Genomic DNA, 22,160 nt, shown 5'->3' with positions numbered 1-22,160 from the left:
TTGTTCAGGTTTGTGTTCTCCTTAGGAAGGTGAGGTGGTGGTTGCTCCCTAAAGATGGAATAAGGTTCTCCTCGTCTATCCCCCGCCTCAAGATGCGTCGAAGGACGTGTGGAAGTGTGTCTCTGGCGGATCTTGTGGGATTCAATTGGTGTTTTGATAGCCTGCAAGCCAAACAGGGTGGTGTAGCACTTTCACCTAAGTATCCCAATTAGTAATCATCCCAACAAAGAGCGGAAGTGAGTATTTATAAGCAGCGTTTTCTGCCACACATAAGTTGTCACAGTTCTTATACAAGGTAGCTACTTGTGATTCTGGATATGTTGCTTCCGTCGCAAGAGGCAAATGAACCAGAGTACTCCCTCCCTCCCAAAATTCTTGTCTTAAATTTGTCTAAATGCGGATGTATCTAGTTACGTTTTAGTTTTAGATACATCCATGTCTGGACAAATCTAAGACAAGAATTTTGGGACGAAGGGAGTAGTAAATAAGGATGAGCTTGTGGCGGCGAGAATGATAACACCTGAAAAGTAAGGAACATAAATAAAATTGAAAGTAAAGGTGTTTTTCCTACAATAGAGAAGTTAGGCACTAAGAGAGTTAGGTTCATGGTAATACATCAGGTGTGCCAAGTGCCATGGCAATACCATTTACCTTGTATCACAAATATAGTATTTGATTTATTTGTTCGGCTAAGGTTGTGGAACTCCTCCTCACGAGATTAGTTCCACTCTATGGTCCTGTTTCCTCGTTGCCACAACGTGGTTGTCTACACAATTATGGCCGTTAGACTAGAACCAATCGTTAAGTTTAATGGATCATTCTCGAGCCATCATGTTTGTCCTCGGTGGATCTTCTTTGATCCGATCTTCGTTCATATGTGTTTGTGTGTCTATAGGTTGGATCCTTTCGGTCTACAATTTTTTTTATCAACGGCTTCCTGTCTGCCTACTAAAACAAGGTTTTGTCCGGCTTCGGTGAAAAAGGGGTGATGAAGTCAGCCCGCCTTCGGCTCGTTTTGCTTATAGTCATCGCTAGGTCGTCTACGGACAGATGTAATTATTGTTACTTTTGATGTTCTTTGTAGTGCCATAATATTTGATAAAGTGTATAAGTTTTTTGAAAAGTCAAACTTCTTTAAGTTTGACCATGTTTATAGCAAAAAGTATCAACATCTACGTTATATTAAATAAACAAAATATGAATATACATTTCAAGATGAATCTGATGATACCGATTTGATATAATTTACATTGATATATTTTTCTACAAATTTGGTCAAAGTTACGTAAGTTTGACTTTTGAAAAAACTTACGCACCTTATATTTAGAAATGGAGGGAGTAGATCGGAAGTTTTCCCCCCCAAAAAATGACATAAAGTGGGTTCTGTCAAAAGGAAATTAAAATGGGTATTATTTCTCCTTTTATTTTTCTTGAAGATGGGGAGAGGGGGCAAAGTCTTACATTTCTTTAGACTTTATTAAAAGGGAAAGAAATGAGAGCTAAGGGCGGGCCCTGTTCTTACTAGGCTACAGATAGAGATAAGCCCAAGCAACCTAGCCCAATGTCACGATTATACCCAACAAAAAGGCCCGTAGCTACTCCAAAGCCCAGGAACGGTACTGACTGAGGAAGGCACCTCCGCCTCCGGCCCCCAATCTCGCCTCTCTCCATCTGCTCCGGTCCTCTCCTCCCCCTTGGCCCCTCTCGCCCCCAGATCTCCAAGCCGAGAATCTCCCAGAAGCCGTCGAGGCCCTACGCCCGCAGCCATGTCAGCGAGCAGCACGCCGGTGGACGCCTCGGGCGAGCCGATCCCAACGTCGTCGGTGCTGATGGCGGCGTCCAAGCACATCGCGGTGCGGTGCCGGCCGGAGAACGTGGCCTTCCTCAACTGCAAGAAGAAGGACCCCAACCCGGAGAAGTGCCTCGAGAAGGGTCGCCAGGTCACGCGCTGCGTCTTCAACCTGTGAGTCGCTCGCCGTCGCCCTATCGCATCCCCTCGTGCCTGATTTCATTTCGGATTCCTGAAATGCTTGCTTCGATCGTGCTGCCAGCGACTGATTAATTTATTCCGGTAGGCGCATCCTCTGTCGCTGACGTGCGTCCAAATTTTGTTTGTGTGTGTATGCCGTAATGCTGCTCTTTTGTGAACTTGTGATATCTAGTGCGTCCTATATTGAACTTGTTTTACCATTTAGTGTTAGACGACGAGCTTGTAAGCAGATTTTGTGCCTCTGTATTTAGCCTATGCCTAGACGAGAGCCAAGCAGCCAACTGTAAATCGTTGGCGATGATCATTTTGTTTGTATTTAACCGTATCCGGTCACGCAGGGGATTAAAGAGTAGTGGTACATGGATTAGCTAGTTGGTGACAGTTATGGTGTAATAGTTATGTCCATTTGGTCATCGGTCTGTACTTTGTACCGAGTTCAGGGTTCACTGCTACACTGCTTATTCGAAGGTTGGGATATGTGGTGACGGTTAGGGTTCGTTGCTACCCAATCTCAGCCCCAACCATGGGTAATGAGTAATTTAGTAGTAAGTCCCACATTCTCTGGTGAAGACGGGAATTGAGTTTGTTGTTTGACTGATAAACCGCATAATTATTACGGATAAGCTGTTTGCAATTGCTATATAATTTCTGATTATGTAGGGCTTACACCATGCAGTGCTACCTTTCTGATCAGATTAGGTGTCACTAAAATCCCCCCGCCACAAACACACACACATTGGATCGTGCACTTAGATGGAAGCTGTATAATTTTGGTTGTTCTACTTCGAATGTTTATCTGAATTTTTAACCCTGTGAGACAGTCTAACAGATAATAATTGATTCTGATCTATTTATATGCCAGAGCAAGTTTGCTATTGCAATCTGTTGTCTTCTGTATCCCATTTTCAGATGAGTAACAGAAAAGTTATAATCAAATAGTCCTCAGCGGACAAACTAGTAGAGTTCCTAAGGTGACTAAGAGGAACAAATTGATAAAGTATGTAGAATTCTCAAGTATCTAGTTCTAGCCAAAATATAGGTGATGACTCCTGTTTCCTTTGCCAGGTGACACCTGCTGCGTTTGGTATCATCTTGAGACCTAGACCATCTCACATTTTCAGTCCATTTCTATTAAATACTCTGTTCACAAATATAAGATGTTTTGGACATTTCAGTATGGACTACATATGGACTGAGACAAGTGAACAAACACACTAAAACGTGTCTATATATACATCAGATTCAGAAAAAAAAGTTAAAACATCTTTTATTTGTGAACGGAGGGTGTGTTGGTATATTCTGGTTACACAAGGGGCGAACAACATCCAGTTCAATTCCGTATACAGGCACTAAATAGACATCCACTGACACTGGTTCTTAAGAACTACTCTACTTTATAAGTTCTACGCAAACAAGTCATATTGCTCTTGGGTTTGTTGAACTAAGCAGTCAGTGTTATACTGTTTGCTGTTTTCAGTTAAGATAATGTTTCCTCCCATTCAGTGAAGGCCAAGAGATGTTAAACCGCCACATCTATACCAGCATGTGGTAGCGAATCTATGAACCGCTCAATTGGCTGGAATGCCCTTTTGTAGAGAGTACATGGAGGGCGCATGCCACATTTTTTATTCTGTAAAACTGTGAGTCTGTGATTGAGGCTTGCACAGCATAGACACTAGGCACAAGAGCAACATTAAACAATAGTATGATCACATCATATATGTCATCTCATGGACATGTGCTAGAAGATCGGACATAATCACAAGAATACTACTAGCAAGAGACATCATAGTTGATGCCTAAGAAAGTATTAGACCCAAATTAAAAGGGGTATTGTAATTTTGGTTGCAGTAGGGTCTGGTGTTGTCACCAACAAAAAAACAAAGCGAATGCACTAGGGATATTGTAGTGGAGCATGAAGATGGGAATTAGTGAGAACTCTACCGAGAGCTTTTTAGAAACCTGATTCACCCCACTCTACAGGGTCTAGAAAAAAGCACTTCCAGAGAGGTTGCTGTCCTCAGGGTTGGTGCATGCCAGCGCATGTAGAGGCAATACATGAACAGATAAGAGAAAGGCAAAATGAGAGGTGAATGCAGACAGATTAAATTTGAAAAGCCACCGTCTCACCTTTTGCCTCTCATTCTTTATACTTTGTGCTCTCTCCACTAATCTGTCCCTACTCCGGCATGCGCTGAATGTTAGGAGAACAGAGTCTACAGACCTGCTCTCCTGTAGAACCTGCACATGTTGGGACGAATCATGTTTTGGGAATCTCCTGTATGAGTGTGTAACTGCTTACTTCTTCTTGTCTTTGTCTTCCTGTGCAATGCGCTGCTGCATTGCCTGGCAACGACAGACTTTGTCTCCCAATACACTCCTGTAACTCATAGTACCCCTGTTTTTTGGTGAAATACTTTATGAAGTATCGATGATAATATCTCTTGCTTATTTGCTTGTAGAATACCCTATGATCAGTTTGATCTCGGTAGTTCATACGTGATATAAAAAAAATATGGTTCTATCTTTCCGCCTTAGTGCTGTTGTTTCTATTCCGTCCAGTGTTGAAGTGCAAAATTCCCTGCCCAAGTCTATGGTTATGAAGATGGCAATAACATCTATTCAATAATCAATTGTAATGCATATGTGACTCCTAGTAGACAAGCATAATGTGGGATTGAATAATCCTTGTCTTTTCTGACTTCCGTTACTTCTATTTGTTTTGTTTATATAGTATTGAAATGATTAGGTGAGAATAAATGGAGGCAAAATTTACTTTTTTGGTTTGGGCCATTGCCTGAACTGAACCTTAAGCAGTGCCATGTAAGCTAGGCTGACTTGACATTAGAATGATCAGTGATTTCAGACTTTCACATTATTATGCATGCTACATCTCCAGACACCATCTAATAGATCCTGCTCTGTTCTGTTTAGTTCTGTGTTCTTGGTTATGTTTTGCTTGCTAGTTTTCTTAGCTTTCTGGTTCCCTCCTTTTGGTTTGTTTCGTAAGCCTGCTAGTTTTTGTAGATAGCTTTTTCGTTGCTTGTAGCGTTTTCGGGTTTGTCCTTCACGTCATTTTGATGCTTTCAATGCAAAATGGCATGCATTTTGACGTGTGTTCTAGAAAAAGAATTTGCATTTTATTTTACTCATTTTGTGTGGAAAACTTGCTTGTTCGGGACTTCAAAAATCAATGGCATAATGATAGGTTGGTTTTTAAGTTGGTGAGGTAGTGCTCCATGTTCAAGTTGTTTTGCCTCTTGGGTGTTGCATTGCGTGTGTGCTATACATAAGGAGAACAAAAATGCGTACATGATGATTTTATGCCTGTATTTGTTTTCCGTGATTGTGTTTGGACATGTCAAAAAGGTTGATAGGGGCATCCAATTCGAGTAGCAGGCTAGCAGGATCTATTATCATTAGAAGTTCATATTTCGTGTGTTAATTCTAAAAATAGGATATTTCTGGACTCTATAGATTTCAGACCATTTCATCATCTTCCGTGTATTTTTGAGACTTTGCTAGCTGCAATGTGGCTTCCATGAAGTCAGTCACTTTTGTGTCTTCTTCATCTGCCTGCTCTACTTTCTCATTCTGTTAAGTAACACTTTGTGATCACATTTCTGATTGCAGGTTGAAAGAACTTCACCAAAAGTGCCCCAAGGAGATGGATGCGTATGCTGGGTGCATGTATTACTACACGAATGAATTTGACTTCTGCCGCAAGGAGCAGGAAGCTTTCGAGGGTGCGTGCCCTGTTTCCGAGTAGCCTGCCCCCCCTGAGAGTGAGTTTTACCCCCAGTGATCTCTTGAGAAATAAGGAGAAAAGCCGGCAAACCCTCCAAGTTGATGATCTCCCTACCATGTTTATTGTACCCAGAGAGTTTTGTTTGTATGGGTGAATAGCGCGTCATTGAGCTGCTCATCCCATTCGCTCGTCTTTCTTCAGCAATTACATCTCTGTTTTGACTTTCGAGTTGGATGCCAAACTTGACTCAGCTGTAGTCCTAAGTTGTTGTTGTTGATGATGATGATTCTTCCTTTGGCTTTGGTTAACGACGCAACATAATGTCCTTTTCTTTTACCTCTTGGAATACAGGAATTGATGGCCCTATCAAATCCATGTAGAGTAGTAGAAATGAGAAGCAGCTGGCAGGAATACAAGTGGTCATTTCATGTTTGGATTGCATGGTTCATGCCCAGTTATTGCGGAAGATGAAATAGCATTGTCCTGAAAGGCACCCGCTGTGAGGCGGCTGATTCTTGTGTTTCGCGCCCTCAGCCTCATGGCGTCCGTCCGTTCCGTCACTGTCAATAGCCCCGTGCGCTCTCTGCCCCTGCGTGCCTATCTATCTGTAGGCTGTAGCAGCTCAGCTACGGAATTGTTTCAGATCTACGGCCTGTACCATCCTAGCATGCCATTCATTTCGTTTGTTCGTTCATTCATTCATGGGGCGCTGGCTGATGAATGCCACCGCCAAGCCAAGCCAACTCACGGGAGGAGGCGTGGCAAGGACACACAGGGAAAGCGTAAATGCGGCTCGCTCAGCGAGAGGCGCGTGAGCGACAGTGCCGACGATCCGCGGGCCGCAGAGAAGATTCATGGCAATGGCACGAACCGAGGCACGCCAGTCCACTGCGTCGTGCGTGCATGCGTCGCACGCTTCATGGTTATGGCCGGCCGGACGCCTCGGCCTTGAGTGGATGGATGGATGGATGAATGCAGATGCAGTGCTGCTGCTGCTACTACTACTCCTGCTGTCTCTGTTGTGCCCATGCCTCGGTTCAATGGAGTCGCTGTACAAAGGTTCAGCTCGCACTTACTGCTGCATTTACTGTTTTACGGATGGATGGCATCCATGGTTATTTGATTTTACTTGTACTCCTACTAGTACGTAATTACTTCTGCGATGGACAAGCAGCCGCCTCATCGGATGCTCCAGCGCCGATCCGGGGAGGGAGCCATCTGCAATTCCGGCGCCCGCGTGAGCAGTCAGTCACAGCGGTGCCCCTGCAAGCCGTGTCGGGGCTGTGGTGGGTGGTGGCCTCATGGCATACGTGCGCGCCAGAGCAGAGAAGAGCCCCCGCACCGTGCCAAAGAGAAGCCGCTCCGCTCCTTCCGGGCAAACCACCCTCGAATGGAGGAGAGCATGGAGCAACTTGCCACGCCAGTTTGGAATGCACAAATCTTGCAATCCACGAGTGTCTATCTCAGTGTCTGTGGGCCTGCCAACATTCTAAAAAAAATGATGTCTATCTTTGATGTATTTGCTTAGATCTGTTAGTAGTTTGTCTATGTTCGTGCGTCTTTAAGTTGTATTCTTCCGATCTCCGCTACTCTTCAACAACGGTGGTGATTGTTCTCGTGCGCTCCATGGGGCCTTAGCACGACGAATTCCCGACTGTCTAAAGCAATAAGTTTTGCCCGGTTCCGGTGTGGGAGGGGCGATGATGGCGGCACGCCTTTAACTCGATTTAGTGCTTGTACTCGTCGCTAGGTGATTTACGGATCTGGATATATTTTTTATTATTTACGTGTTCGTTGTACTGTCATGATTAAAATTATTAGATCCAAAGTTTTCTTGCAAAAATTAAGAGAAAAGAAAAAAAAAGTTCTATCGGCCCGAATTCCAAGGAATCCAAGTAACATGCAACGCAGGATCAACATTCAACTATCCGCAAAAAAACAAAAAAAAAACATTCAGCAAGAGGAAAAAGAGACAGCATCATCATCTTATTTGGCCGCATACAAGAATGACAAAGTCGTACAGTACGTACGTAGGGTTTGCGCTGTTCCTTGGAAACTAATGACGGCCATGAACTTTGGAGGAGAACTACCGCACATGCATTACGCCCGGTCACTGATTAATCGCCAGATGTGGGGTGGAAACGATCCAATGGCTGTTTACTCGTCAAATTTGAACCCAGCCCAGGTGTGCGTGCCAGCCAGCCAGCCAGCCACACCCTTGAACGGGTCAAACAAAAAAAAGGATCGCTCTACTCCTCTAAACACATCTTGACCTCTCCACCAGATGAGATCCACCATTGTTTATAGTAGATGAGCAGCCTGCGTCCAAGTGTCCCAAGAGCATTGCATGGACTGTGCAGTTAGTTCGTTGTGCATGATAGGATAGGGAGGGCAAGCTAAAAAACAACTGTCCTTTGTCCTATAGATCCGTCTGCTAAATCTTTGATGCTCTCTCTTGATTTTTCATCTCACTCACTCAACATGTGGGGACCTACTAACATATCCAAGATGCATGCATTGGGCAAGAAAAGGCAACAAAATAAATATATCAAGCCTTTGCACATATATTATACTTTTTTTTCATCTCATCTCACATGCAGTCTCCTGCATCTCTGGGCACTCAGCCAAACATAGCACATATACTACTATAGCATAATTTATAATGGTAAAAAAAGGAAAGAAAAAGGAAAAAAAACTATCTCATGCTCTGCTTTTGCAGGGTGGATATGATCTCCGAGAACTGAGGGCGCTTCAGAGGGCAATTGTCCCAGCACCGGCTCATCAGCGACCTCAGGAAAGGAGGGCAGTCCCTCGGTATCTCCGGCCTCAGACCGCACGCCGCGATCCCCACCGCCGCTTGCACTGGCGAGTACGTCGAGTAGGCCTCCTCACCGGTCACCATCTCCCAGAGAACCATTCCGTAGCTGTAGACATTGCTCATGCAGGTCTCCGATACGCTTTCTGGATCTCCAGCAATGATCTGTAAACAAAGCATCAAAGCAATTTCTCAGTAAGGACAAGTTCAGTATAACATAAGCTTCAAGTGTAATAGAATGTCCAAGGATGATAAAGAGTACAATAGCAGCACAAAATTGGTTTATCAGGGTTACAAGGATGGATTCCTGACTACTGAGTGGACACAGGGCAGTGTTAACTGGCATTGGCAGGCTGATTTAGTGCATAAAAGCATCAGTTGGTCAGATCAAAGCAGTACTTCTTTCCACATTTTGTATTTGAAATTCTATTATGTTCTGCTCATAGAAAGCAAGATGATGCAGTGTTCTACACGGTTTGTCCTAGAGTTCTATGTGCTCCTGCAGGATGAAAAGTAAAAAAAATTACATGTTTCATCGTTAATGTCGATGTTTTACTAGGTTACTTGAAGATCCCAGATAGTGGCTACAGTTAAAACAGAGCAACTAGCACAAAGGACTTCTAGCATGCTGGAACTAAACTTTCTTTCAGAAATAGTAGTAGTTTACACTAAATCAAGTCAAGAAAACTAACCTCCGGAGCTAGCCAGCGATACCCAGATGTCTCATACTCAGTAACCTCGCCAGCATTATTACAAGGGGTAACAATGCCCATATCCCCAAGGCAGGCATTTCCCTGTCTGTCTAGTAGGATCCTTCGTGCATTAAGATCACGGTAGGCAATGCCGTAGCCGTTCATGAACGCCAAGCCGTCGGCGACATCAAGAGCAATCCTAATCGTGTCCCGGAGAGACATCCTCTTGTTTCTCTGCATAATGATGTCATGAACTGAGCCCCCTTCCATCATCCTAGTCACTATGCAGAGGCCATGGCTCTCATTGAAGCAGATGCCATGGAACTGGAGGATGTTCTTCTGGCCGCAGCTCATCAGTTGCAGCAAGTCCTGACGGATCTCCACATCGTAAGCACTTCCCATGTTACAACCCCTCATCTTGTTAACCCAAACCTTCCTTCCTCTATGGACTCCCCTGAACGAGTTTTGGCCAACCCAGTCGACAAATTCTATCTCCTCGGAGCTCACAATCCAGCGGCCAAGCTCCTCGCCCCCGGATCGGACGGTCTGCCACTCATCTACTGAGACGAACACTGATGATTGTGGTAGGGGAGTGGGAAGGTATGGTCTGCGTGCAGGCTCATTGTCAAGAACCTGACCATCCTCGGGATCAAACATGGACTCCTCGTCGAAGTTGCGTGATCCTTCTTCCTGGCAGCCGCAGAGCCCGAAGGGGAGCTTCACACCGCCGCCACCGCCACCACTGTTCTTCCGATGCTTCTTTGTCGCAGATTTTAGCGCGGCCTCGACACGGCTCTTGAAGAGCTCCTCGTTCCCGGATTGCACAATTATCAGGACAACACCAAGTGTCAATCCTCTCTTCTCGAAGATCTGGATCTTCTTGCAACTGAACAATGGGCTGTCGAGTGAGCCTGACATTGACTGCCATGAAAGTGGGGCATTGCAGGCAAAAGTGAGCTGAAATACAGTGCCCTCGGCACCACTTTGTCTGCCATTGCTCCCATGAACTTCCTCGATGCTCAGTGCAGGCTGATCCTCACCGGCCGCCTGCTCTACAAGGCGGGCATGCAAGAGGACATCTTTCATGTCAAATCCTGCCTGCGCGTAGCTGCAAAATCGAGATTTCTGACTGTCAGCAACCATTCAGCACATCCAAATAAATAAATAAATTTTGTGCTTGATTTAGCACCTCTGATTAAACAAACCAGATAAAAAGTCGCAGATAATGTAGAAATTAGACACACGGAAGCAGTTTACAGTGGTATGTGGCCGCTTGAATGTCCGCCACCTTCCACTGTTGCAGAACTTGAGAAGATGGTCGCTCACCTGTTGGGAAGAGCATCGAAGTGGCGGCGGAGGTCAGAAACGAGCTTCTCCGGCAGCTGCTGGGCGGCGGCGCCGCGGGAGTAGAGCTGCGCGAGGCCACGGAGGAGGAGCGGCGGCTTCTCGCCGCCGGCGCGCGGCGAGGGGTCGCGGGGGACGCCGCCGTTGTCCAGGTTCAGCGTGTTCTTGAATGCCGCGATGGCGCCGGCGAAGTTGCGGCCCAGGCGCTGCCACTTCTTGGGCGCCGCCGGCCCGGAAATCGGGTCGCCCGCGCCGGCCGAGTCAGCGCAGGTGGGGAGCGAGCCGTCCGAGCGAGCGTGGGGCTTCATGAGAACCTGCTCCACCATGGACTCCTCGTCGGTGCTCGGCCGGCCCGACCAGCACTCCAGCGCGGCCGCCATCGCTGGAGACTCGGCTTCTTCCGCCTCTAAATCTCAACCTCCGGCGCAAGATTGGCAGCCGAGCGAAATTGCTGGAGGAGTAGAACAAGATCTTGCAAGAGCGATTCTTGCCTCGGCAACTTGTGCGTGGCAGATTGGGAGAGAATAGGCGCAAAAGGATGGAATCCCTTTCGCTGGATTTCTTGGTTCTTGATGTGCTGCTGGACTGGAGGCTGCTGCTAGTAGCAGGAAAACACTGCAAAAGGAGTAGGTGAAGCAGCAGCAAGAGGGGCAGCTTGGAGAATGCTGTTCTTGCTGGATTTGTGAGGGGATCTCGAGATGTTTATCCTGTGGGATATTTTGGGATGTGATGCTTCCTTCTCTGCATGACTATTTGTTCCTGTGTGTGTCCAGCTTCTGGGCTCAGCCGGAATGGGGTAGGAGGAGAAGAAAGGAGCCGGACAAGCAGGAGAGGGAGGCAAAAAAATGATGCCGTCTTTTGTAGCAGCAGAGCAGAGAGAGAGAGGGGCTCTGGCCCATGACAGGGAGGGAGGGAGGGAGAGAGAGGTGGAGGTGGAGGAACATGCATCATGGGGAGAGGGTGGGGCTGGTGTAGAAGCGTGATTAATTTATGGAGGGGGGTTTGGTGTGCTCATGTGATTTTGCTGCGCTTGACAGGCGCAGAAAACCCAATTAAGGATGAGATTCCTTGCAAATGCCCTTGTATGTATGAGCCTCGTCTTTTTGTCTCACACACTGTATCTGTATACAAGTCACTAGCACTAGACGCTTGGACGGAGAAGCGCATTCTCGAGAGTGACAGACGGCGGTAAATAATCTGCAGCGAGCATGCAAGTTTCGGACAAGACGTGGTAAAAAAAACCTTGCTTTCATTTCATTTCATCTCCCCTGGCTGGCTATACCTTGATGGTATCACGAGAAAGGATGGCTTCTCTGCAGTGCAGCAGCGGCTGCTGTGATATTTGACCTTTTGCTGCGGCTGCTGCCTGCCTGCCTGTCTGTCTTGTCCATTTGCCTCGTCTGATGGATAGAGATATCGGGGATCGCCAGCCAGCTTTACTCTTCTTCCCCGTCCATTTCTCGCCGATAGAAGAAACTTAACAAGACGTTTCGGTCAGGATATCATCGTATGTATCCTTCTCTGTAGTGCCGAGGACGAGGCTCGCTGGGGTGCACAGCTACAAGTGTCGCGTTGCTTGAGGTTGACGACTGGTACTATGTGCTGCTCGCCGCTGTAGGGAGCCGTGGGATGGAATCATGTCACCAAGGGCATTATCAACCTTTTTTCCCCCGAGGATACAAATGGGGGCATTATCTACTATGTAACTTTTTTTTTGCGAAATATCTACTATGTAACTTGCTGCTAATGGAAAGCTATATCCCTAGTGAGCTGGCCAAACGGACCGGCCCGGCCCGACACGGCCCAGCCCGTTGTAATCGTTCCTGCCACGACATGGCCCGTCATCGCATAATAATTAGCCGGGTCGTGCTCTGCTAGCCCACGTGTTGCCCCATCCAGCCCAGGCACGTTCCAGGAGCTCTGTGGGCCGGCCAGGCAGCACGTCAGGCCCGCTAGCCCGCTATGGTGTTTTTTGGACCGATTTTGGCCTATTGAGTTGTTCTTTATGCCATGTATGTATTAAAAACTAAATTAAAAAGGTAAACGGGCCGTGACGTGCTGGCCCGCGTGCCCAGCCTTTAGGCTCAGGCACGGCCCGATTAGAGCGTGCTGGGCCTGGCTCGTCACGAGCCGGTGCCAACCCAGCCCGTTTGGCTAGCTATATCACCATCTGCTCGGACACGATTCCCGGCCACTGCTGGTAGACGTTAATTACAGTTGGCAGGATATTTTTAGATATAGTACGGTCATAGCCGTTAAGGTGCACATTTTTCTCTTTAAAAAATTGAAATACCACCTAAAAAGAACATGAGACGATCTAAGAGCATCTATAACCACACCTCGCAAATTCCAGCCCCTAAACTCCCGCAGACTTGTTCGGGCGCGTCCATGAACAGTGACCAGACATCACACTAAAAATCCTTTCCACTATCGGATACCTCAATTACGAATCCTCAAATCCATACAATTATATGCACGTTAACCTAATCTTAAGTCGATCTCGCCCGACGACTGGTTGTGCCCCTCGGAGTGTTGGTGTGGCCGCCGACGAGGTAGAACAGGACATGGGGCGCGCACCGGCTCAAGAACTCTAGGCACTGTTGTCCTCCATGCCCTACTCTTCCTCGTCGGAGCTCGTGCCAAACGTCAACGGTGGATGTGAGGTCAATGATAGATCTGTCGTGGTCGGAGCCGACCACGTCCACCGCAGGCCAGGGATTGCTGAGCACCATAAGCAGCGTCGGAGAGTGTGACTCCGCCGCGAGGGCTGCCGCTGCCTCGTATGGCAGGCACGACACACCATATTTGCCTCGGACGAGGCCCAATCATCTCTGCCTCGGCGCGCCGACGAAGGGTTGCACATCCGCCACGACGTTTGGACGCCAGACGGACTGCACCGCCTCTAGTGAGTCAGCGGTGACACGCTTCATGCTGAATCATGCGACATGTCGGCAGACACAATGGATTCGCGCTGAATGGAGTCTGACTGTTGCCGTCAGGCGGACTCTTCCCGGGAGACATGGAGCACAAGGCGGACGACCATCTCCTCGTCTGGGCCACGTGGGACGAGCTCTGGGTCAACAGATCGGGAGCTGTAGAACTCGGATCTGTTGCCCTCCATGCGGGAGAAGGCGGGAAATCGCCAAACGGGAGCTTGTGGGCGGAGGGGAGTGGACCGAAAAGGATTGGAGTGGAGTGGAATGCACCTAGGATTGGGTGGGCCTGAGTGGGCCAGGTCCGACGTGGCGGGCGCGTCCGGATGTCCCATATCTGCCCCACATATGAGTAGTATATGGGGGTTGCCGGTCAGTCCGGACATTTGGGCCGTATATGGGACATTTGGTTGGGTGACATTTTTTTGTCTGGACAGTGACCGAGCAGCCCGCCCGGATGTTTGCGGCGTTGTAGATGCTTTAAGAAATTTCTCACAAAATTTGCACTACCAAGGAACTGTACGTCCATGCAGTTTTTCAACTTCAATTACACAGGAGACCAAAACATTGTGAATGGTGCCAAACGCTAGTTGTGGAGCATCTCAAATATGCTTGGAAATAAACTCGGAAGGGTGAGGAAGCAACATAATGTACAAATCCGGCTGGGGTGTATCACTTATGTTGGACAATTTGAAATAGACGTGGTGATATTTCTTTTGAAATACTCACACGGTTGAGGAGCGGCTATGCCCATGCAAGAGTGAAAGCGTCATGCTCCGTGCTGATGATAAACAACTGAGGGCACCCTAGCGGTTGCACTAACCTCAGGAGAGCCCCGGGGGTCGACCTCTGGCCTCACCGCGCCAACTTTCCCACGGGAGAGCCGCGCGAGGGGGCTGGGCAGGGGGGCTGCGTCCAGGTCACGCCTAGCGCACGCCACCCTACCAGGTCTTCGGCACCTAGTCATCTCGCGATCCTCCCAGGCAAAAGCTGGCGAGGAAAGGTATGAGGACTTCGGATTATCTCAGACGCTGTCGTGGACTTAACATGGCAGATGCCCTAGAAATAGGACTTAGGTGTGGAGCCATCGCCGCTGGGTTAGCTTGACGGGGTTAAAATGGGACAAAGGACATAGAGAGTTTTTACCTAGGTTCCGCCCCTCTCAACGAGGTAAAAGCCTACTCCTGCTTTAGGTTGTATTGCTTGGGTTTCGATTACCAGGGAGCGAATACGCTTGACCTAGTCTCGATCTGTTGTTTCTTGAGTTAACCCGCCGCCGGTCTCACCTTTATATACATAGGTTGAGGCCTGGCGGCTTATAGAGTCCCGGCCGGCTCACACAACGCGACCAACTCGGTTTCTAACAATACTTGCCTTACATAACAAGCTAAACATATGGCGGCTCATCCCTTTGGGGCCTAAGTCGCCTTCGGGTCTTGGGCCTTCAATAAGCTCGCTTTATGAACCGCCATCTTCACATCTTGGGCTTCTTCATCTTGGGTCGCCCGTAGCATGACGCGGCCCCTCCTGGGCGGGTCATACCTAGTAGTTATATCCCCAACATAAGGCCCCAGGTTGATTTGAACTTGTTCACATCAATCTTCATCACTTGTCTTAGAAGAATCTTCACTTCTCAATTCCTTGCCACTCCATTGTAGCCCGCCATGACGTCACATTTCAGAATTGTGTTAACCTACCATGACATCATTGCGCATTAATTCCGCACAAAGCCCATGATATCTCAATGGATTTTTTTATCTTAAGGGACCTTCCAAAAATCGAGGCGTCCACATAGCCACATAATCATTTTTTTCGATCTCCTCGACTCCCGCGCATGCCATTTATCCATCTCCTTACAAATAGGGGTAGGGGGGGTCCTCTTTTCCACTTTCCACCCCTGCCCTCGCGTCTTCTTCCTTCTCGTGCTGCTCCTACACTGCCTGAGCTCCGCCGTTGCCATCTCAAGGGTCATCAATTGCGGCCGCTGCATCACCCTGAACGCGTCCAGAGATTGCTGCGCTCCTCCGCTGTTTTAGCAGCATCAGTAAGTACCCCGACTCCCTTGTGTCAGATCCCATTAGGGTTTGCCCTAGTTCATCGAAGTTCGTCACTGTTCTTCATCTTTCTCTCCCAAATCGTGTAGTTTGATATGAGTATGGTACCGAAATCATGCGGTAGTAGTTTTAGCACCCCTTTTCAATCATAGGAAGCGCCTTCTGTGTATAAGATACCATCCGAGCACATGAATTCTTCCACTTCTATAACTTTAGGTTCACCATTTATTTTCTTTTTCTGAACTGCTGTAGATCCAAAGCAACATAACTGATCTGTAAAACCTGTTTGTTCAACACTTAGCAAAATTTTACTCGTAGGCTCATAACCATTAGCCCTCCACGGCGGTTTAAGTAGCAATCCGTAACCCGCCAGATGCACGCCGGCTTAAATCTAAATCTTTTTTAAACCGCCAATATTCATCAATGCTATCAAGACCCGGCCACACCTTGCCGGCTTAAAATGCTTTTTAACTTTTCGTAACAATTCTTCATCTGAATTGGGCGGCTTATCATTTGCCGTTATTTCCTTTTTAGGCCAAAAATGACCAATACTGTTACCTCCTACAACTGGGTTCCCTCCATTGTAACAGAGCAAACACTTACGGAGTATGTTGATATTGGTATCCTAGCTGCCAAAGAGATCATCCACTAGCGTGCCCCAGAACCGGGCGTAGCCAAACCTGAACCCAAGGATAATGAGGTCATAGTATTTGCTGACCATATAAACTGGGGCTTCTCCCCGCCAGGGTCAAAATTCTTCTGCGATGTGCTACATTTCTTTCAGCTCCATCCTCAAGACATGGGACCCAATTCCATGTCTAACATCTGCAACTTCCAAGTTTTTTGCGAAGTGTACCTTCAAGAAGAACCCAACATTGACCTCTTCAAAGAGTATTTTTATTTGAACCGCCAGAATGAGTTCACAGATGGACCCAGCCAAGAGCTTGGTGGGATTTCTATTCAGCGTCGAAGAGATGCGGGTTTCCCTATGGCCAAGCTTCCCAGTCATCCCAAAGACTGGAACCAAACTTGGTTTTACTGCCAAGACACTTCTCCACCTGATGAGAACCCTCTGCCGGGTTTCCGGGAGGACTGGCTTAGCCCAGTGCATCCCCTTCCAGGCCGGCTCACAACCGTTGAACGAGCCAAGTAGAGAGCCAATTTCTCCAAGATAAGGGCCTTGCTCGCCAACGGATTGACCAGCGTTGATATAGTCCGTTGTTGGGTCGCATGGAGGATTATACCCTTGAGCCGTCGACCCGGGTTAATGTGCACATACACCGATGACACCAAGGATCCATTACGCCATAGCTCAGTGCGTTTGGATAACAAAGGCATCAATGACATGACCAAGAGCTTGCTTGCGGAATCCTTAGAGAGCTGCAGTAAAATAGGGTTGAACCCTTTCTGCGCTCTTAACCCGACTCCTTCTGTAAGTGTTCAATTTCACACTTTCTGTTTATATAAACTGCATATCCCTTATTTTCACTTTGATTTGCATAGGCCGACTCTGCCTTCTAGAAAAAGAAATACCAAGAAAAGGAGAAGGCGGTTAAAAAGCCCAGGACCAAGACCAAGGCCTCCAAAAAGCACAAGGAGAAAACTAATGCCAGAGAACTCTTTGATCTTGATGATGATGAGTCAGAGGTAGAACTTGATTCCCTTAGCTCTTTATACATCTTATTGACGCAGACCTCTCTCAAGATGATACGAAGGCCAGCCGGGTGCATGATGACAAGGTAACTATCATTTCCTCTGGCTCGGAGCCTTTGCCAAGATAGAAAATTCGACGTGTGATCCGGAATGTAAGATTTTCACACCCTTTAGCTTACTTGGATCCAAACTTTCTTTTGAAGCAATAACAACACGAGACCCGACACCAGACCCGAAACAGTGGGGGTGGAGAGTTATCCTTTGGCTTACCCAACACTCCAGCTCGCAAGCGCCAGAAAGAGGTGCCTCAAACTTGAAACTCTTCTTATCCCAAGGCAGGTCTTATTCGCCATCCACTTAATCCTTCCGACTCAAACTATCACGGAACCTCGAATTCCTCCTCTGGTGACTCAAACGGGACTCAGCTACCGGCTTTCAAGACTGCTCCTGGGTAATGATTTTTAACTTCATCGTTTCAACTTTGCCAACACTTCATATTGACCTTTTTATTTCTTTTGGTGGCAAGGCTAAACCAAGCAAGAAAGCCAAGATAGTCAAGCCAACCGAAGACCCCCAGGTTCATGAACCGGAGAACAAACCACCAGAATCTGAAGCTTCAATTCAAAATACTGAAAACAATGATGACGAAATACCACCAGAGATACCAGAGATCCATGTGGACCCTATGACTAATGACTCTTTAGGAGCTAAACCGCCGAGCCCAGCCAAGCCGGCTAAGGAAACTAAAGATGTTCTTGTCACTGGCACCAGCTACACAGAGACGGGGAATCCCCCAGTTCTGGCCAAGCACACTGCCAAAGAGGAACTTGTCTAGAGGCGGAAGGTCAAGTTTGATCTGTCCAATTATTCTGGGCGTCAGCAAACTCCTATCTGGCTATCTTAGCCAAGTTCATACCAGTCGTGATCTTGAGGTGGGCATCGCCAAGCAGATGCACCAAAAATATGAGGTACAAACCTTTACTTCCTTTATTAATATATATCTTCTAGCCCCCAAGTCTTAGGCATAGGATAGATTTAACAGAGTATGGCGAAGGCTTCATTTAGCAGAGACTTAAGAAAGCTTCATTTTTTAGCCCCCATGAGCCGGCTTATCTCGGCAAAGTTGAGCTGGCTCTTTCTCATTAATAGAATAGAAATCTTCCAAGTCCTAGCCCTCATGGGCCGGCTTAATGTGACAACACTGAGTCGGTTCATTCTCAATATGTGAAAAAATTCCAAAACCTAGCCCTCATGGGCCGACTTAACTTAACAAAGTTGAATCGGTTCATTCTCAATATGTGAAAGAACTCCAGAACCTAGCCCCCATGGGTGGTCTTAACTTGACAAAGCTGATCCGGCTCATAACATAACCAAAAGAGAGCTTCCACACACATTAGCCCCCAACTGCCTAGTGTTGTTGCTTGCAAAGGGCTTGGGACTTGTATATATATTAACATGATTTGTCTGAACCTTGCTTGTGCAGGAAACCTCCAATGATTTGAAGAAAAGGCTTGAACACCAAGAATCAGAGACCCGGAAGGCCGAAGCCAAATTCAAGTTCAGCCTTGATGAATCAGAGAAGCTGAAATCCGGGTTTGCTGCTGATAAAAAAGCGAAGAACACGCTGCTTTAGTGCAAAGGGCAGAGTCTGCTGAAGCCACTTTGAAAAAGGCACCGCAGAACTGTCTGGTTTAAAGCGTCATATTTCACAAATGACCAGTGTTATCTTCGGTAAGAAACTTGAAGTATCTCAATGAATTCTAGTGCACAATGCTTAATCTGCCTGGCGACCTAACTGCTTGTGCTTTTGAATTATAGGTCCCAGGAGTGCCAATCTTGGGCCAGACATGCTTGTGAAGCTAAAGGCGGCTTATACCTTGGTGAAGCAGTTATATGCAGGTACCCAACGCACAATCGCTGCTATTACTCACACTAAGGAGCCACCTTCACTTATCAAAGATGTATTGAATCAACTGTCCATCTTGCCACAAAGAATTGCAGAAATCAAATGATCATCCACTAGAGCCGGCGCCATTACTGCCTTAAACCATGAAAAAGCATGGAAACCTGAGCTAGACCCGGCGGAGATATCCAGTGGCTGTCCAAGCTATAAAGAAGATGGGACGCCCTTCACTGCAGATGAATTTGTCGTATGCGCGAGGGAGGTGCGCCCATTAGCCACCAAATTGGCCGAAGAAACTAACCTCTCGCGATATCAGGCAGCTTATACAACAGAGAACTCAAGAGAGAAGGCTCCGGTTTATAAAGCTGTCGATCTGATCCCGCCAGCACGCAAGCATACTTTTGCCCCTGAAGTTGACCCGTCTAAACTCATTGACGATGAAGCTGAATTCCAAGCTTTGATGGGCATCAACTGGAAAACACCTGATTTCCAGATAATAGATGGAGGCGAAGAACCGGCGCAGGCTAACTCGGACTCATCCATCCAGCAACAACACGACTGATCTGAAGGCGGCTCTCATGGCGCCATGTTTTTTTGAAAAACTTTGAATCATTTGGGCTTAACGACGGCCTTGTAATAGGCTAGTTAAAACATTGATCTACCATGCCATCATGCATGTTTACTTGCAGAACACTTTTGAGCTATGGATCTGATGTTTTGAAGATCTGCCACTTATGCTTATAATGTCATCCATTATGCAAACCATGTTTATCATATTTCCTGCATACAAGCAGATAACAAGTGCCCTGGCGGTTTGCCCCAGGGCGGGTCATAATACCCCACAAAAAACCCATTGGTGACTGCATAGTCTATAACCAGGGTGAGATTGTCAAAACCTCATATATTCATAACAAGTAAATATCATACCTGTGATAATTGTTCATACTGCCGGCTTAACATGCTATATGCAGTAAGGGTAGCCTCCCAAAGACTTAGAGCGCAGAACTCCAAGCACGTAATCAACACATACTGGCGACTTATCATCCAAAGCCAGGCCGGATTTATCAAAACTCTAGATAGATTCCAATATGAATCATAAGGATCAAGGCAACGTGGCCCTAATCAATTTTAAACCATATATCAATACGGTGCAAAAGATGAACCACAAAAAATGTTTCAAAGCAAATATAAATTAGAAAAACAAGGCCTTCATAGGCTGCCCAACCACTGAGTTAATCCTTAATTCAAACCTGTAAGCCGGGCCTCACATGACCAATCACTGTTTTAACTTTGACAAGTTCAGGGTCTTTATAAGATTGACTGTCAAGAGTGCAGTGAGTCATCCCAGGATTACCTGGTCGGAGTGGCAGGCATACAAAGGCAGGATAACCCAGATTTTTGATGAATACACCTGGCGTCCAAGCCTATTACAAGGGACAACAAAGCTTTGTTCATTAACAGGGAGCCCCCAAGTAATATTTAACAAATCATCAAGGCAGGTTACTTATGTTTGAATTGTACATTGTAACAAGTTCTCTTTGGTAACCTTGAACTTAGGCATAAACCCTAAGTTGTTTGTAATCAGGCATATAAGTCGGGTCGAAGGGTATTCAAAGCTATGCTCAATGAGCAGGAAGCCCCCAGGTTATTTTGTAACAAGGCATGCAAGCCGGATCAAGAGGGTAGTCATAGATATGCTCAATGAGCAGGAATCCCCCAAGTGACCTTATGAATTGACAATAAAGACTCAAATTCTCAAAAATGAAACGACAAAGGCCCTGAATTATCAGGGATGCTGGATTTATTATACTAATCATAATATATACATTGATAGAAGTATGCACATCACAAGAGTTGGTGGCTCAGGTGTAATAAGGCCGAAGATGAGCAATGTTCCACAGCCGACGGGTCTCCTCCTCAGACTTGCGTGAGTCCTTGTGCTCTCGAACATCAATGAGCTAGTATGACCCGTTGTTTAGATTTTTGCTGACCACAAAAGGCCCTTCCCAAGGTGGGGATAACTTGTGCATGTCAGTTTGATCCTGGATGAGCCGGAGCACTAGATCTCCCTCTTGAAAGGTCTGTGTTTTAACCCGGCGGCTATGATAACGACGCAGATCTTGCTGATAAATCACCGAGGGAGCCGCCGCAAGGTCACGCTCCTAATCCAAAAGGCCAAGAGCATCCAGACATGCTTTTTCACTATCAGCTTCAACATAAGCCGTCACACAGGGTGAGTCGTGATGAATGTTACTAGGGAGAACTGCCTCTGCTCCATAAACCATGAAGAAAGGCGTGTAACCCGTAGATCTGTTGGGGGTAGTATTGATATTCCATAGCAACGAGGGCAACTATTCCACCCAACAACCCGGCGTCCTCTGCAAAGGGACCATAAGCCGGGGCTTTATGCCTCTCAAGATTTCCTGATTGTCCCTTTTAGCTTCACCATTGGACTGGGGGTGAGCCACAGATGACACATCAAGACGAATATGTTCTTGTTGACAGAATTCTTTCATTGCACCTTTAGAAAGGTTAGTACCATTATCAGTGATGGTACTATGAGGGTATCCAAAACAAAATATCACCTTTTTAATGAATTGAACCGCCATCGCTGCATCACGTTTGCTGACCGGCTCAGCCTCAACCCACTTTGTAAACTTGTCAACAGCCACCAGGAGGTGAGTCTTTTTGTCCTTGGATCTTTTAAAAGGCCCAACCATATCCAGCCCCCAGACTGCAAACGATCAAGTAAATGGAATCATCCTCAATTCTTGAGCCGGCACATGAGCTCGTCTTGAAAATTTCTGATAACCATCACATTTACTGACCAAATCCTCTGCATCAGCATGAGCCGTCAGCCAATAAAACCCATGACAAAAATCCTTAGCAACAAGAGACTTAGAGTCGGCATGATGGCCGCAATCTCCTTCATGAATCTCCCTTAGAATTTAATGGCCCTCCTCAGGAGAGATGCATCATTGAAACACCCCTGTAACACTGCATCGGTGTAACTCGCCATTGACAATAG

At 46.8% G+C, this 22,160-nt stretch overlaps 2 protein-coding genes across 2 annotated transcripts; one reads left to right on the top strand and one right to left on the bottom strand.

Moving 5' to 3' along the window:
- Positions 1 to 1,632: 1,632 nt before the first annotated feature.
- LOC119296413 (NADH dehydrogenase [ubiquinone] 1 alpha subcomplex subunit 8-B-like) lies at positions 1,633 to 6,074 on the top strand. Its single transcript, XM_037574807.1, has 2 exons — positions 1,633 to 1,963; positions 5,624 to 6,074. The coding sequence occupies exons 1-2, from the start codon at positions 1,767 to 1,769 to the stop codon at positions 5,757 to 5,759; spliced, it is 333 nt and encodes a 110-aa protein (XP_037430704.1). The 5' UTR covers positions 1,633 to 1,766; the 3' UTR covers positions 5,760 to 6,074.
- Positions 6,075 to 8,278: 2,204 nt separating this feature from the next.
- On the bottom strand, positions 8,279 to 11,520 carry LOC119296412 (mitogen-activated protein kinase kinase kinase 11-like). Its single transcript, XM_037574806.1, has 3 exons — positions 10,572 to 11,520; positions 9,246 to 10,353; positions 8,279 to 8,718 (listed from the first exon to the last, which is right to left on the bottom strand). Exons 1-3 carry the CDS (start codon positions 10,967 to 10,969, stop codon positions 8,434 to 8,436), a joined length of 1,791 nt encoding a protein of 596 aa, XP_037430703.1. The 5' UTR covers positions 10,970 to 11,520; the 3' UTR covers positions 8,279 to 8,433.
- Positions 11,521 to 22,160: the final 10,640 nt, after the last annotated feature.

This window comes from Triticum dicoccoides, chromosome 4B (genome assembly GCF_002162155.2).
Source record: "Triticum dicoccoides isolate Atlit2015 ecotype Zavitan chromosome 4B, WEW_v2.0, whole genome shotgun sequence".
Lineage (NCBI taxonomy): Eukaryota > Viridiplantae > Streptophyta > Magnoliopsida > Poales > Poaceae > Triticum > Triticum dicoccoides.
This window is presented reverse-complemented; position numbering and strand designations above follow the sequence as displayed.